The sequence below is a fragment of the Medicago truncatula genome, chromosome 4 (genome assembly GCF_003473485.1).
Source record: "Medicago truncatula cultivar Jemalong A17 chromosome 4, MtrunA17r5.0-ANR, whole genome shotgun sequence".
Taxonomy (NCBI): Eukaryota; Viridiplantae; Streptophyta; class Magnoliopsida; order Fabales; family Fabaceae; genus Medicago; species Medicago truncatula.
Window position 1 is genome coordinate 32,184,938 of NC_053045.1, and position 15,821 is coordinate 32,200,758.

The window sequence follows — 15,821 nt, forward strand, 5'->3', positions numbered from 1 at the left end:
AGAAACAGAGCCAAGGAGGCTCCCATGGTAGAAAATCGCAGAAAAATCTGTAATATCAGCATGTATGATGCTGTCGAAATCGTGAGGCGATTTTGACAGAAAATCTGTAAATTTCAGTATGTCTGATGCATACCCTGTTTCGTGTTCTTGTGTCTTTTTTACATGTTTCTGTTTTGAATTGACCTTTGGTGTAAACATGAAAGTTGTAGATAATTTTGTTAGCTTTCCAATGGCTTTGGTTTGACTTGAAAATGATTCTTGGTTTTTGAGTTATGATGGAAATACTCTAGGTAGGTCTTAGTGAAACCTTATGAAAATTCAGCACAACCATTTCTAAGTTAATCCAAAACTTATGGGATAATTCCAAGGCTCAAAACTAGAAGTAATATGAGTTCAATTAAGGTGTTTAAGAGTATTTAACCCATGTTGTGAGTTGACCATTAGGGTAGGAATGGAGGTTGATTATAGTACTGTTGATGTTGAGTGAGTCAGATATAATATGATTTGATGTTGTTAGTAATGAGATATATTTGTATATGCATTATGTGGATTATATAAGATGTTTAAGTTGATGTTGATTATCATTTGATATTGTTATATCTTAAGATGTTTATGTGCTGCCTATGTTGCTGTTGTAAATTGATTAAGCTGCATGTATCGGTCTAAGATGTAAGATTTCGTTCCAAAGTATTGGAGTCTTAAGTTGTTGATGTTGACCAAGTTGTGGAGTAAGTCATAATTATTTATGCACAGTTGTCGCTGTCTACGTTGTCGTTGATGTTGTCGTTGTTGAGTTGTATGTTGATATACACAGTTTAAGTCCATTGCATACTCATAAATTGTTGAGGGCTCATGCCCTGGAACGCCTTGTCGTTCAAAGCGGGAGGACTCATGTCCTGGAACAACAAACCTGGAACACTTTGTTGTTCAAAGCGGTGAGGGCTCGTGCTCTGGAACGCCTTGTCGTTCAAAACGGGAGGACTCATGTCCTGGAACACTTTGTTGTTCAAAACGGTGAGGGCTCATGCCCTGGAACGCCTTGTCGTTCAATTGGTGAGGGCTTATGCCATGTGAATGCTTTAACCATTCAAATCCAGGAGGGCTCATGCCCTGGAATGCTTTGTCATTCAATTGTTGAGGGCTTATGCCCTGGAATGTTTATCATTCAAATTGTTGGGGGCTTATGCCCCAGAATGCTTAGTCATTCAACAAGTTGAAAATGGTGCCACGTGCATATTGTAGTTGTCGTTGTTCTTGAGAGAGTTGTTGCTGTTGTTGTTGTTGATTAATTGTTGTTGATTGAGTTGTTGTTGTTGTTGATTAAGTTGTTGTCGTCGTTGTTGAGTGAGTTGTTGTCGTTGTCGTTGAATCTTGTTGTTGTCGTCGTTGTTGGTTGAATTAGTAAGTGTTACTAAAGTTAAAGAAGTAAGAACATTATTGTTGAATATATGTTGCTGTTTATATTATTATGATGTGATGATTATGTTGTGTCGTTTATATTATTATGAGAAGATGTTTATGATATGATGAATTATGTTGTTATGATGTTGTTTATGATATTGATTATGATGTTATGATGACTGTTTATGGTGTTGAATATGAGGTTGTTATGATGTTACATGATGATGATTATGAATGTTGTGATGATGATTACATGATGTTATCTATGAGTTGTTAAATGTACTTGATGATGGTTATGTTAAGTTGATAAGTTGTCTTTTATTCATGAATTGCTAATGAAATGTTTGATGAATAATTATTATTATGAAATGATGATGTTACATATAGTTGCTAAGTTGTCTTTTATTCATGAATTGTTAATGAAATGTTTGATGAATAATTATTATTATGAAATGATGATGTTACGTATAGTTGCTAAGTTGTCTTCTATTCATGAGTTGTTAATGAGATGCTTGGTGGAGAATGTTAATACGAATTAATGATGTGATTATGTTGTATATGAACTATGAATATGATGTTGTTACGTTGTTTATGTCATTGATTATGAAGTTGTTATGTTGTATACGAACTATGAGTATGATGTTATATGATTATGATTAAGATGTTGATTATGATGTTAAATGATGTTGTTACGATGTTGTTTATGATATCGAGTTATGACTGTTGATATGATGAGTACATGATATGGTTTAGGAGTCGTTAAAAGAATTATTATTACTAATTGATGGAGTTTAAGTTGTTAGATGCATTTGATGAATTATATGCTTATTATTATTGTTTTTGAAATCTCACCCCTTCTGCTTGAAAATGTTGCCCTTCGTATGAGTAACTTGCAGGTAATAAAGATTAGTAGGAGTGGTGGCTCAAGTGTCTTAGGGCTCTGATACGTAACGGGATGAGAAATTGTTGCTAAGTTTATCATTCTTTTATGTATCAATTTTGGAACATGTTGTTGAAGCTTTTATTGTCGTTGAATTAATTCCGCTGCAAAGTTTTAATTATTACGTTGTTGAAATTTGAAGGATAATTATTTAATTATTCCATTTGTGATTTTTAAGAAAAGAGGTGTAACATTCCGTTTAAGGTGTTTTACTCTGATTAATTTATGAAATTTTTATGTTGGGAAAATGGGGGTGTTACAATTTGCTTTATTAGGTTTGCAATTATTTAACCTGACAAATTTCATCTAAAAAAATGCATCGCACTAGTTTCATTCCTATCCTCTTGTTTTTTTTTTTTTAAAGGAAATATTTTCTACACTTATTTGATGTTGCACGTTTGTTCTAGAAACTATGAGCATATCAATGATCACGTTTGATGTCCTCTATTTTATACTTTTTTTTGTACACTTTCTTTTTTAAGGAAATCCTTATTTATTAATTTTGTTAGGTGTGCATCAATTTAACCTAATTTTTTCCCGCTCATTTGCTTTATTAGGTTTGCAATTATTTAACCTAACGAATTTCATCTAAAAAAATGCATCACACCAATTTCATTTCTATCTTCTTGCCTTTTTTTTTTGAAGGAAATATTTTCTACACTTATTTGATTCGGCACGTTTGTTCTAGAAACTATGAGCATATCAATGATCACGTTTGATGCATTCTACTTTATACCTTTTTTTTGACAATATTTTGTACACTTTCTTTTTTAAGGAAATATTTTGTACACTTATTTAATATTAAAAAAATGTATCGTAACAATTTCATTTCTATCCTCTTGCCTTTTTTTTTTTTTTTTTCTATCCTCTTGTCTTTTTTTTTTAACAATATTTTGCTATCTTCTTGCCTTTTTTTTTTAACAATATTTTGTAAACAATATTAGAAAAATTCATCACACTAATTTCTTGCCTTTTTTTTTTTACAATATTTTGTACACTTTTTTTTAACCAATTTCATGCCTTTATTTCATTCCTATCCTGCTGCCTTTTTTTTTTTTGACAATATTTTTTACACTTATTTAATACGTTTACAAACAGAATACCCTAATTTTCATGCAAACTCGGCTATCCTAATTTCCATGTAAACTTGGTTATATATACCAAGCCCTAAACATGTTTCTCTAAAAAAAAAAAACCTAAATCGTGGTAAATTTCACACTCAACACAAGAATCATATATTTTGATATTTAGAGGTTTGCAAATGGAAAGACGTGACTTTACAACTTTCCTCTCATACCACTTAACTGGTAACTTTAATTCAATTCTGAATTTTTTTTCTTCCATTTTTTGGATTATTATTATTAATGTTTTTTGAATTATACAATTGTCATACTTTTTGTAACATGTTGTTTTCCATTGATTTGGTAGGTCCTTTGATGACTCATCCTGTTACTGAGATGGACAAGACTGTCACCAAACTTCAATTGAAGTACAAAACATACATAGTTGAGTACGACACAGAAGATGTAATTTGTCGTTTTCCTTCCTAACTTCTTGCTCTTTTTTTGTTTTTTACGAAAACTATCATTCTGCAATATATTATTTGGACATCCAGAGAAGGACTAAAGATATTGATCACTGATGAAGATGGTGAAGATACCAATGTAACATCTAATGTCGTATATGAGGAAGTATTTTGTAATGTGTGATGAAACTACATGCCAATGTACTAAAAATTTCATATTTCTTTTACCGAATTATTGATAGGATTACCGAATATTCTTTTATAATATTTTCAGATTTCATACATTTTATGAAGTGTTTTATTTTGTCTACTATAAATTATCACGTGTTATTTTTTCACCGTTACTAATTATATATTGCATTTTATTATTCGTATGTCAATCTTTTTACAATAAACCCGAGCGGAGCACGGGTCGGATCTAGTTACTTAATCAAATAAGTTTTGAACAATTTCCAATGCGATTGCATATATGGTTTGTCATTTTGTGTAAAAGCTAATTACAAGATTCCCAAAATAACATAAACCGTGTAGTCTGTTTCATACTTTTTTTTTTGACGAAGGTGGTCTGTTTCATACTTATGAAAAGAATTGCATATATTCTGTCGTCAAAAATATTAGAATATTTGTATCCTACCAAATATATTTTGGACAATAATTAAATCAAGCAACGTTCATAACTTTTATCTATAAAATAGAAGACATCAAAACAATCTCAAAGACATCAAAACAATCTCAAAATACTTATTATTTCAACTACAACAATCTAAACAAGAAGAGGATATCCACTAAAAAAAAATGCATATGAAAATATGTTTTGTTAATGTATTTCAATGTAAACTAATCCATTTTTTATTTAACTATCAACTATGTTATTTATTTAAATCAAATTTCTTTGGTCAAAGTATTTAATCATATTTGACCATGTACATAAATAATAAACTATAGATAATATAAACAAGCGTCTGGATATCAAAATAAAATTATTATATCCAATTAAATCATAAAAAACAAGAAAATATACTTATATGGAAAAATTGCTGCAATTAATAATTGTCAACTTTTTTTTTAAGTCAATTTTCTTTTGACTGTTAAGTCAAACATTTGTTAACGTACATACATTATTTATACATATATCAAACACAACCTTATTTAAATGTAACCTCTAAAAATATTCAAACTCATTAAAAAAAATGCAATGCTTTGTACCAAAATAAAAATAAAAAATGCAATGCACGACCCGTGCTAACACACATATACGTTTGGAAGAGAAATAACAAGGTTCTTATTGAGCCTAGAGGCCTTAATAATCACACTATATCTTTGCAGGAGCCACATATTTTTAATATATTTAAAATAAATTGATGTTCTTGAAATGCAGTGATGTAAAGTATAACTTTTTTTGTTCTCTTTCCAATTAGTAAAACTCGTTTAATAAACATATTTTGAGATAAATTGAGTACTTGTTAAATAATAAACATTAATCCTCTCGAAAAAAAAACCTCTCAAAAAATAATAAACATTAATAATATTAAAAAATGAGAGAGCATCTTCATTGTAGATGCTCTAAGTGTCCTACATGGCATAAAAATAGATTGAGTGCAGTCGCCCTACATACAATCAAATTGCAATCAACAACTCACAATCGTTAGTTCAAAATCGAATGACTATATTTTAATACAATTTTATTTTTTAATAAATTTAAAATTTTGACCTTGATATTTGAACTGTCAGATCTCGATCAGACAACTTTGATCTTGCTGAATACACACAATCATGACTGAAGACTACACCCAATCTCAAACCCAAAACCTTAAATAAAACAAAAGCCTCAAAAGTAAAGTCATTGTCTAAACGTCTCTTCGTGCTTTCCACCCTAAGAACATGTCTCTGATACCTAAATCTAATGTCCCCCTTTTCCTTCTTCTACTAATTTTCATTCTTCCTCACATAGGGATTGCTGAAGAATCTTCCCTTGTAGAGGTTCTCCGCAACCATGGCCTCCCAGCAGGTCTCTTCCCTCAAAGTGTGAAATCGTTCAAGTTGGACCAAATGGGTCATTTAGAGGTACATCTAGATCATCCTTGTTTGGCTCAGTATGAAACCACAGTGTTCTTTAACACCGTTGTGAAAGCAAACCTCAGTTTTAGACAACTTAAGGTTTTAGATGGTATGTCTCGTGAAGAGCTTTTTTTGTGGCTACCTGTTAAAGATATATTTGTCCTTGATCCATCTTCCGGTGTAATTCTGATTGATATTGGGTATGCGTTGAAATACCTCGCTTTCTCTCATTTTGATGAGCCCCCAGTTTGTAGATCTCCTAATGGTATCCTCTCTCTATCTCTATATATATATATCATCTTTTTGATTGAGAGTTTTAAATTTAATTAAGTAGCAATGAAAAAAATGTGAATTTTGTTCTATGGTATAAAAGATTTCTGATTCTTGAAATCGAATGTTGGGTGCAGGACTTGCATTTCTAATGGGTGGAAGGAAGGGTATTGGATTTTCCGATCAATGACAATATGGGTATTCATTTGTATGAAAGGATGGCTTCAATCTTTTCAATTTTGGGGGTTTATGTATGAAAAATTATATTTATGTACAAAATTGTGGAACTTGATATAAAGTATAATAATGTCATCCATTAATTGAATGATAATCAATATTAGTATCTACCTTCAATCGTCACCTAAAGAAAAGTATATATCTACCTTCATTTCAAGAGAAGAAAGTTACACCTAAGTACTTAAGAAGGACTTCAAATTTTTTTTAGTAAGGATCAATTTTCGCTATCCAATAATTGAATGATAATCAATACTAGCAGTTGCTTTCAATTGTCACCTAAAGAAAAATTACCCACCTTTAATTCGAGAGAAGAAATTACGGCTAATTACTTAAGAAGTACTTCAAATTTGGAGTAAGGATCCATATTTGCTATCCAATAACTGAATGATAATCAATACCAAAACTGCCTCCAATTATCACTTAAAGAAAAAGTATCAACCTTCAATCCAAAAGAAGAAATTACACGAATTATTTAAGAAGGACTTCAAATTTTGAGCAAGGATCCATTTTTGCCATCCAACATTTGAATGGTACGTAATCAATACTAGTATCTACTTTCAATTGTTATTCTTCACGCCTTTTATTCTTCTTCTTATTCTTCTTCATTGTAATTTGGATAGATGGGCTAAAATGTTGGGAGTTTGAGTTTAGAAAATTAAATTGATAAAATGACTTTATATGGGACCAAGTTGATGATAAACGTATTTTTTTTTAAGGCTAAATGGGATTTTACACTAAAATGTTATGCTTTTTTAATTCTCAAATTAAGATTGGGGATCACTTTGTTCACGCTTAGAAGTTTTCCAAGTATTCACAGTTTCTTATAATGTTATGTGACCCTTGTGGCATTGCTACCTGATACCGTCTCAATTGAGTAGTACCGTTGAAAATTGTAGTCAAATTGACTAATACGTACGTACGGTCTCAATTGTAGTTTCAACGACATCAAAAATGGTTGTCATTCTTGTATATTAATCGCGGATTGTGAAACACATACACTCTTTGGATTAGACGTGTTTCAATGTAATACGTGTTGTGTTCAACACCAACACGACACTGACACATAGTTACACTTAATTGTATGGTTTTTTTTTTAAATTATTAGTGATATCGGTGTGTCAGTAAGTAAGTATCCGTATCATATTCAGTGTATATGTCCATATCCATGTTTCATAGATCAATTGATATACCTTTAACTCATGATAATAAATCACACCTATTATACCTAATTATTTAAGGACTTCGATTTTTTTAGCAAGAATCCATTTTAATGCTTTAAAGTGATTGTTACATGTTTAGTCCATAAACTTCGTTAATTTTTTATTTTATTTTATTTTATTTTAAAAGGGAAAATCAAATTCATTTTATTTGTAATATAATATGATCAACATAAGATGGTGTATCAATAAAAAGACCGACACCATCCTTGCTAAAGCATGAACTACCCCATCTACACGTCATCTAATAAACTCAACACTAGAGTTATTGAAATAGAGGGCATACATACGCCTTCAATCAGATATAATCGCACCAAACACATAGAAGCTATGTTAAAAAAGTAACTTCATCCAAGTGCAAATGGTGAACCCAATGAATGAAGGATAATAGACCACTTCTCCTTCATCAACTCTGAACTCTGATGTCAAGACTAGACTGTTCTACTGGTGCTGGACCTGCATCTATTCTGGGCCGTTTTCCAGCTCTGATTTAAGTGAACGACACACATAAAATATGATGGTATGACTCTCCCAAACGCAAAGTTTACGACTCTTCCAATTGCTCCACATAAAAACGGCCAAAAAAGAAGTTATTTCTGCATTGAGGATCCTCTCATCCTCATGACAGTGAACATAACCTGCTGAATATTTGTACCAAACTCCTGAAATTAAGTGGAGTGTATCATCCCCCTCTTCTTTGCAAATAGCGCACAAAGGCGAGCTTGAAGACTTCAAACACAATCCCAATCACTTTCCCTTTTCAAATGATCATCATTTATGTTGTGTAACTAGCAAGTGTGACACTAGCAAAGTGAATGTTGAACAATAATATATCAGTGAGAGAAGTCATAAACCTAAGTATCGGTTGCAAATGCACCGTTATTTTTTATATTGTTAAGAATCGCATTCAAATAGACTAATGCTGTCTCAGTTATAATTTCGACAACATCAAAAACTGTCATGTCCTGCTATTGGATGCATCTTTATTTGAAATCCTAGGTCTGTCTAACTCCAAGACCCTATTCAACAAATCATTTTCTCTGATAGCCATATTCTGATTAACAGAACTTCAGTTTTATTGAATTAGGCCACCTGATTGTTGCATATGAGCAGTAATGTACAACATTAACTCTTTGCTTTTGCTTTTTATTAGACCTAAAAAGCTTTAATAACTCATAAGATCTTCTAACTATGTGGTTCTATTGATAAAATTTCCACCAATTTTTATTTACCTGTCAACATTCCATGCATACACTATCTTGTCTCTCACAGAAGCATATATACCACGGTTTTAAATTGCGGCATGCAAGCAAAACTGTATTTCTTGATTATACATGTCAACCAATTTTTGGTTTGATGAACATCAAGTAGTTCACCTCCCATTCCCTGTAAAGTAACAAACATTGAATCAACATAAAAATCTTGCATTTCTTCAAAACTTCAAATTAAAGCAAATCATATATTATCTTTTGATATAGATTCTTACTTTTTCTAGGCTCACTTGAATGGTTGTAACATTGGCTTCTATCATTTCAAACCCTACTTCATTCATAGCGTCCATTTATTTTTTGAACCTCTTCCTATAGAAAGTAACCACACAAAGATTACTAATTAACACTAGCAGTTATAGATAAGAGTTCATACAGTTAATTAATAAAACAAATTCATTTGTACAAAGAGAAATGCTATTTCTCGCGAGGGAGTGTATAGCGATTGCATAGCGACAGTAGCTGGCCAGTTTTAATTGGAGTTTATTTCTTAACTTCCGTTTTTTCCTCCTTGTATTCCGCCAAACAGCAACATGTGATTGGTCAGTTTTGTCACACTATATTGCATTGCTCTTGTACAAAACTTGTATCCCCCATTTCTTGATCTTTTCAGCAACATAAAATTCATCTATATTCAGGGTTGCTCTTTCCTCTGACTTTTCTTTTTGCTTCCAAATCTTGAAGCATGGGTGTGACTCTTGAGTCTCTTAGCTTCATTTTGAAGCTTATTGATATAAATAATAGAATCATAAAAAATGATTTCTTTGGTCAGCTTAAAACAAAATTAAGAGATTCATATATTCAGTTTAACTAATATTATTCAACTCATCTAGAGACACACTTAGTTTGTTATCAAATTTATTCTCGTCGAGCAAGTGCAAGTTGCACCAAAATACTCGCAGCGAAATAAAGACAATTAAAAAGGCACTGAAATAACCGGAAACCTATAAACCCAAGAGCCTGAGCGGCCAAAGAACTCCTAGCCGTGGAAACCGCAAAAGATACACCAGTAGCAGAGGCACAATACTGATGCTGTTATATATCTCCTGCTAAAACCACTCACAACAGAAAACACTTCCTAAAGAAAAGCGCAGACAGCAGCAAATGTAAACTCGGCATACCCCAGCCTCAGCCACCACTTTGGACGGAGCTGAACTCTTCCAAATATGCGTAAACACCTTGACTCGCATCTCTGTTAGCGATCCCTCCTCAAACCGCATCCCCTCCAACTTCTTGTACATAGAGTTCACCGAGAACCAACCGTTCTCTTCCAATCCCCACCACCATACATCCTCACCTTGCCTTCTTCTATATCCGTCCAAATCCTCCAACAACTCCCGAAGCATGTGTTAAACTCCCAAAGGAATAACGAGCGCCTCCAATTAACATCCCAATAACCATCGGTTGAGTTGTTTACCCACAACTTGTTCCATTCTGAGAGTTGGTAATGGAGAAACAAGTAATCAACGAAGATCTTTAAAAATGTAAGAGAGAAAAGGAAGTATAAACAAAGTGAAGGCTGGTACCAACTATAAATATAAATGTTTCTCACAAAGGTGGCTTTGTTATGAGAGAGATATTCTTTTTAGGCTCATTGGTTTGTTGCATGATTAATTGATACGATTACACAAAATTATTGTTCAGTCTTAAAATGCCAGGTGAAGGAAGGAGGATTCAAATTATTCATTTTTGGAAGAAAAAACCATTACTTTTTTGAAAAGGCATTTGGAAAAAATTACTATTTACTGATATATTCATTGACAAATAAACACAACATAGTATGATAGTAACATTTCACATTCAATGAGCAAAAAAATAGGTTGGAAGTAGATAGATGCATATTTAGACCAGTTAAATAGTTCATTTTTGGGATGTATGAAAACATCAAAAGTAAATATTTCTTTATTGTCTGAACCTTCCGGTTGTTACCGGAAATGAGTCTTAGACTGAGGTAAGTAAAGTGTGTCCAATTATTTTTTTAAGTACTGAAATTGGATGCTTTCATCATTTAAGTTCATCGATTGAATTAATAAATACTAAGAATTTAATAAAAGGTAAGTGAAGATTACTGTGCATTATTTGTTTTAATTGTCTGTGTAATGTAGCAAATAATCTAGACGTACACTGTTGTGTGTTATTCAAAATCTTGTTGGGACTTTTTTCTTTTTTCTTGTTTCTAAAGAAAGTTTAAGACGCTACTTGTTTCTCAAGAAATCATAAATATAAGGTTGTTTTCTTGCTTGGTAAGACATATGGGTTGCAAGGCAGTTTCTTGAAGTGCTAGACAGGAAAAGTGGTTGCTTCACTTGTTTATTAACTTGCTTGACAATTTTTGTAGTCCACGAAGTTTGTTGTTTGGACTACAAGACAAGCTAGGTGAGTAATGATATACAAGGCGTTGGTTTTCAGTTCTAACAAGAGGTGAAAGTGAGGCAAACTAACGTATATCAAAAGAGGGAATCTTTAGAAAATCAAAGGTCAAGGGTTGGTTCCGTTTGGGATAGAAACTAGGGTTGGGAAACACCTTGGGATAAATCATCGATTCTCTTGGGCCACATGAAGATATTCGAGAAAAGGGTAGTAACTAGGTTTTATTGTTGAAGGACAATTTATTGCAACTCTTGTATCTCTTTGTAAGAAAATATTTGATAGTGAATTGGAAAGATCACTCCCGTAGACATAGGTCAAATTTGGGCAGAACTGGACGAACGAATATCCTCCTCCTCCTCCTCCTCCTCTTCTATTGTTGTTGAATGATTTTCTGTTTCATGTTTTGTTGAAAGCATATGTTATCAATTCTGAAATGTACTGAATTTTTCCTATTAACTATGCTTTGGAGATGTGATTGTTGAGTTATAAAATAGAGTGGAGATGTGATATATTCACATAAACGGTGAGCAGTGATTAGTGTAATTTTCCCATAGTAAACATGTCTTACCAACTCTTATAATGGCAACATAAGCAACGTGAGGGACGTGGTGGAGTTCCATATCAAATTAAATGATGCAAGCTACAATGGTGGAAGGGAATGATCTTGTAAATCAATTGGATTGTAAAAATACCATATTCTGAGACATCTAACCATCAATTGTTCGTAAAGTTCTGATAAATTTGGTCTGTGGATGTAGAGATTTTTCTTGCCACTGCTGTTCTTGAAGCCAAATGAATTGAATGGTTAACTGAAGCTATGAAGTAATTGGAAAAGGAAATTGCATTCAACTAAAATCTTGATTTGAGGTGGAGAGGGAAAAATAAATAAATCAAACTTTAAAGAAAAATTTCTCAATTTTCTTTTTGAGAAATTATCTCTTTGATACCACAGTACAAAAAAGTGTATTGATTAATTTTTTGAATAAACTAAGGGAATTATATTAAAAGAATAACTTAGAGCCCCTCAAGCACAAGGCGTGCTAGAGGTAACTGTTAACAGTTTACGTACAAAACAGTCAGGCTACCAACAACCAAAGAAGCAAAAATTAAAAGGATAATGTTTTATGTACACACTTTCTTCCATACACACATTGTACCACCCCATGTAAGAGTGTGTAAGAGACAATAAATGATATTTTTTTTGTGTGTGGGAACCACATGGACACATGTCACAATTGTATGTGGGTGTACAAATGATACATGCCATCTAAGGTGGTCTATGTATCACTACTCAATTGAAATTACATCACAGCTTGAAAACAACATAAAGGATTTTGCCTTCAAAAGGGGTAGTCAAAGTCGAACGTAATGTAGTTCGCTTTCAACCACCAATATGTTTGGAGTTTAACCTTTTCAAGAAGTCCTGTAAGCTGATCAAAATGATTATAAAAAATTCTATTGTTACGGTCTTTTCAGATAACAAATAAGACCGAAATCCAAATAATAGAGAATGATGTCCTTGAATTCTTTGAGAACCCTCTAAGAGCTTAAAACTGATTTGAATGAGCATATAAGTCGCCATGAAGAACTGTATCGATACCAAGCCAATGGGATATCAGAAGCCACAAACGACCGTAGTGATCACACTTAAAAAACAAATGGTCTCTATCCTCTACAGCCCCACATGAAGCCGTACAAGATACCTGTGAAACATCCAGAACCTGTCTCGTCCGCAAATTGTCCTTTGTAGCAAGTCTACTCATAAAGAGACGTCAAACAAAAATATTAACTTTTAACGAAACCGTTTTATGTTATAGAAAATGACGAAAATCCTCACTAATATTATTGTCAAATATTGTTAAGTAAGAATAAGCATATTGTACACGGTGTATTTGTTGGAAGTGTATTGATTAATAAGAGAGTTGTTGATTACGTGAGGAGAATAAGATTTATACGGCCAATGAGAATTATAGCCTAACTTAACGAACTAGTGTAAATAATTATTTTTGAAGGGATAGTGTAAATAATTATTGCAATTGTAAGAACTATCAAATAATATGTCAAACTATATAATAAACTTTATAATAATTGTGACATGTTCACGTAAATTTTTCAGATTGTGTGCATTTTTATCTGTGATCGAGATTGTTTTTTAGAGGGAAACGTCATATGTAGTTTAGAGTGGATTAATGTTTGAAAATCGTTTAAATTTTGACGACATCTATCTATCTATTGTCTCTAAAAATTTAAACGACATTTACTTAAATGAGACATTTTCCCATCCTATAAACTACCAAATAGAGACAATTACCTTCCTGCTGCTACTGGTCAATGGTCAAAGAGCATCTCCCAAATTTAAACGTTGTTTCTACAGAATCTGTAATAATATATTTCCCACCTCTATACACCAGGTAAATTAGTAATAATATATTGGCCACAAAATCAGTAAAGAAGCACGATAGATAGAGTTCACAGTGGAGTGGTGTTGTTTATTATTAAAGAATAGAACAAAATTATAATAGAGCATTGTTATTTATCTAAAGAATTTTTATCAAGAATTGATCAAGAAAATGTCTAAGCTAATTAAATTTGTTATTGGTTAGAAATCAAGGGAGATAATGGTGTGTAATTAAGGAAATGTGTTAGCAAATACACTGTTTTAAAATTTTCTTAATACATTGTCACTGTACCAAGCATTTCCCATTATAATATAGTGTAGCAAAATTAGCAGAAAATCAAGTCTCTTAAAAATATAATCATGGATTTGATCTTTGTTTGATATGTTATAAAAGAACATTTATTCATTGATATCATCTTCATAAATGGATCTTCAAACGTTAAAAGATTAATCTCTAATTAATTATTGGCGGGAAATCTCCATCACCACCTGATCAAGTGACCATTCCTGATGCAGCTCACATGTGTACATGTGGGACTCTTCATTGCTTTTATTCTCCTGACCCGACATGGTCGGCAATATCATTATGATAACCCAAAAACATCTCAATCACCCAGGAACACATATTTTTTGGCACTCATAGTAATTATAGTCAATTTTATGTTTATTAAGTTTTTTCATTGATTTAATAAAATAACAAAATACATAAATTTAAGATATAAACAATTTTCTAGGTGAAAGTATATCAATACCACGTTACTTGAAATGATGTTGACCATCATGTAATCATTTGACCATTCCTAATGTCTACTCCATACTAACTTAACTTGATTTGAATATTTCCAACATAGTTTTTGATATGGACTGTCCAAGCAGCCTTTCTCGTCAGTCTAAGATCCAAAACTAGCTAGGCTCAATCCACTAAGGCTTCAAAAATACGACACAAAATGCTTGTTTGTGGGTCTCCAGCTCCCGTAGTTGTGGGAACCTCCGACCCAAAAATGAATGAGATGCTTAACAACATCGTTTAAACCTTGCATCACCATAATAAGGTGACCGAGGAGCAAAATATATGTCTTTTCGAATGAGGGAACAACAAGCAAATGTGGAAAAACCAAGACATTGTCACGATCACTCCACAACACCTCAGTCTTATCAAATTGGAGGAGTGTAACCCCTGAGAGACCAAGGTCCCCGCGACATTCTCAGGTCGAAAAAGTATAGAGGTCCATGTGACTAAAACATCAAACAAAGGGAAAACCTCGTCATTCACGTTCCTCGTCTCGAGATGATGATGAACATGGTCCTCAAGGTCCACTCACAAGGAGAATTCAAGAAGCGTGCATTCAAACATGCTTGGAGATGTCTCCACAAATATATCCATACGATAGAACCACTGATCTAGACGAGCCTATCAAAAACATTGAAGCCATCATCGACTACAATAACTTTTGGGGAGCGGTCCAATGTAGATTGTTCGCTACAACACTACAAAAAGGAGCAATAAACATGGTAGAAAAGTCTGAGAATTAAGTCCATTTACTTGGGATGAAATATGCAGACAAATCAATGCATCACGAAGACAACCCAAAGACGGTTGCAACCTTGGAAGGCATCTTCATAGGGAAATTATGAGTCTATTTGCGACTTCATCGAGAGGTTCAACAAGGAAGTCATCCAAGTCTGAGGAGTGATGAAGAATTGAAGATGTATCTACTGAAAAAAGGTCTCCGACAAGGAACCGATTTCCGCAAGGCGACAGGCATCGAGGACCCACATCCCTCAACGAGTTTCTCAACCTCGCAAAATCCAACATCAGGTACGAGGAGAAACTCATCGCCAGTTATTTTGGAAATCAAGAAAAGAGGATCCTCAAGAAAAATCCTCCTAAAAACTCAATCAATTCAAGACAAATGCTAAGAACAAATGCCCCAAAAAGACAATCGAGGACATGGTTGTCATTTTAGTGATCACACACCACTAGTCGTCTCAAGGGATAAAACTCTCTTGGAGTACGCGTATGCTGAATTTAAATAAGCTAGAATCAAATTCCCCAAAGCAACTGCACTAAAATTTGGGGAAGACAAAAGCAAATATGGTCATTTCCACAAGTACCAAATGCACGTTACTAATGATT

The 15,821-nt window shown here is 32.9% G+C and overlaps 1 protein-coding gene and 1 long non-coding RNA gene across 2 annotated transcripts; one reads left to right on the top strand and one right to left on the bottom strand.

Moving 5' to 3' along the window:
• Positions 1-5,694: 5,694 nt before the first annotated feature.
• LOC11414874 (uncharacterized) lies at positions 5,695-6,563 on the top strand. Its single transcript, XM_003606646.3, has 2 exons — positions 5,695-6,189; positions 6,332-6,563. Exons 1-2 carry the CDS (start codon positions 5,748-5,750, stop codon positions 6,382-6,384), a joined length of 495 nt encoding a protein of 164 aa, XP_003606694.1. The 5' UTR covers positions 5,695-5,747; the 3' UTR covers positions 6,385-6,563.
• Positions 6,564-7,828: 1,265 nt separating this feature from the next.
• On the bottom strand, positions 7,829-10,552 carry LOC112421192 (uncharacterized). The gene is made up of 3 exons (XR_003011342.2): positions 9,135-10,552; positions 8,881-9,034; positions 7,829-8,451 (listed from the first exon to the last, which is right to left on the bottom strand). It is a non-coding gene; the product is annotated as an uncharacterized lncRNA (long non-coding RNA).
• Positions 10,553-15,821: the final 5,269 nt, after the last annotated feature.